The sequence below is a fragment of the Hipposideros armiger genome, unplaced genomic scaffold (genome assembly GCF_001890085.2).
Source record: "Hipposideros armiger isolate ML-2016 unplaced genomic scaffold, ASM189008v1 scaffold_239, whole genome shotgun sequence".
NCBI classification, from domain to species: Eukaryota; Metazoa; Chordata; class Mammalia; order Chiroptera; family Hipposideridae; genus Hipposideros; species Hipposideros armiger.
In genome coordinates, this window is record NW_017731589.1 from 271,747 (window position 1) to 273,143 (window position 1,397).

General features: G+C 59.7%; 1 protein-coding gene across 1 annotated transcript in view; it reads left to right on the top strand.

Moving 5' to 3' along the window:
• LOC109389634 (zinc finger protein 775) overlaps window positions 1-1,397 on the top strand; it is a 35,483-nt gene that overhangs the window by 19,983 nt on the left and 14,103 nt on the right. Inside the window, exon 3 of the mRNA XM_019655354.1 lies at window positions 777-1,392. Within this exon, the coding sequence (XP_019510899.1) occupies window positions 777-1,392 (616 nt within the window). The remainder of the gene's footprint in view (window positions 1-776; window positions 1,393-1,397) is intronic.

Sequence of the window (1,397 nt, forward strand, 5' to 3'; positions counted from 1 at the left end):
CTGTGTTTGGTCTGTAGCAGACCGTTTCCATCGTGCTGATGGCCATGAGCTAGGGGAACAAAGCACCCCTGTAGACCTGAGCAGCTGTGTGTGTGGGACTCTCAAGAGTAAAGTGGACTCTAGGTTTAATACAAGGCGACATCCGTTCTGGGTGCTGAGAACTTTCTTAGGCCTTCCAAGGCCTAAGACTTTCTTGTTCTTGGTTTTGTTGAAGAAAGGTGAGTTTGCCAAATAGCCAAGGTCCAAGCAGGTGAGGGACTCAGGTACCGTGGCTACTGCCCTGGAGAGAGCCCAGCAGTGAAGTGCGGCTCGCTCACCCAGCCACTGAGGGACTGGGCCTGGACTCACTTAGTAAGCTCCCAGCACGAGCTTGGATCCTCTTAGAAAAAGAACAGACGTTAGAAACTTGGCCGTTTCTGCTTGCTCCCTGGGTGGGAAGACCTTGTTGGATTGTTGTCTTTCACGCTCTCTGGCCTGTTCGTCTCCTGGGCCTCAGGGCACAGTGGGTGGTACTCAACTATCTTTCCTTTTTTGCATTTTCCCCTTTGCCCTTCTTCATACCCCAGCCTGCCCTCACCTTACTGTCTTTCCTACCTTACCCTACTCTCTGCTTTCTCCTTGCCCCTTTTCCTCTTCTGCCCATTAAAATCTTTTCTCTCTGCATGCTTTGCCTCCTGCCTCATTTCCTCTGTGCTCTGCCCTCCCAGTGCGTCTTTTCCTCCCACCCACTGAGCAGTGACTGACTCTCCCGTCCTCTCTCCCTTCGCCTCTGGCAGGAGATGGGCTGGTGATGAAGATCAAACAGGAGAAGCCGGAGTGGCTGCTGCAGACCCTGGCACCACCGACGGCCCTTTGCAGGAAGGATAAGGAAAACATTTTCCAGCAGCGTCGGGGCCTCCCGCCATGCCAGACCATGGGGAAGCCTCGAGCCTTGGGGAGACAGGAGGAGACGGGGGGTCCCAGGTGGACCCCGCCCACTGAGCAGGACGCGGGGCTGGCAGGCCGGGTTCCGGGGACGGCCTCCGGCCCGCTTTCTGCCGGCGAGGGTCACTTCGTGTGCCTGGACTGCGGGAAGAGGTTCAGCTGGTGGTCGTCTCTGCAGATCCATCAGCGCACGCACACCGGGGAGAAGCCGTACCCCTGCGGCAAGTGCGGCAAGAGCTTCAGCCAGAAGCCCAACCTGGCCCGCCACCAGCGGCACCACACGGGCGAGCGGCCCTTCTGCTGCCCCGAGTGCGCCAGGCGCTTTAGCCAGAAGCAGCACCTGCTCAAGCACCAGAAAACCCACTCTCGGCCCGCCACCCACTCGTGCCCCGAGTGCGAGCGCTGCTTCCGCCACCAGGTGGGCCTCCGCATCCACCAGCGCGCGCACGCCCGGGACCGCCAGGGCGCGCGCC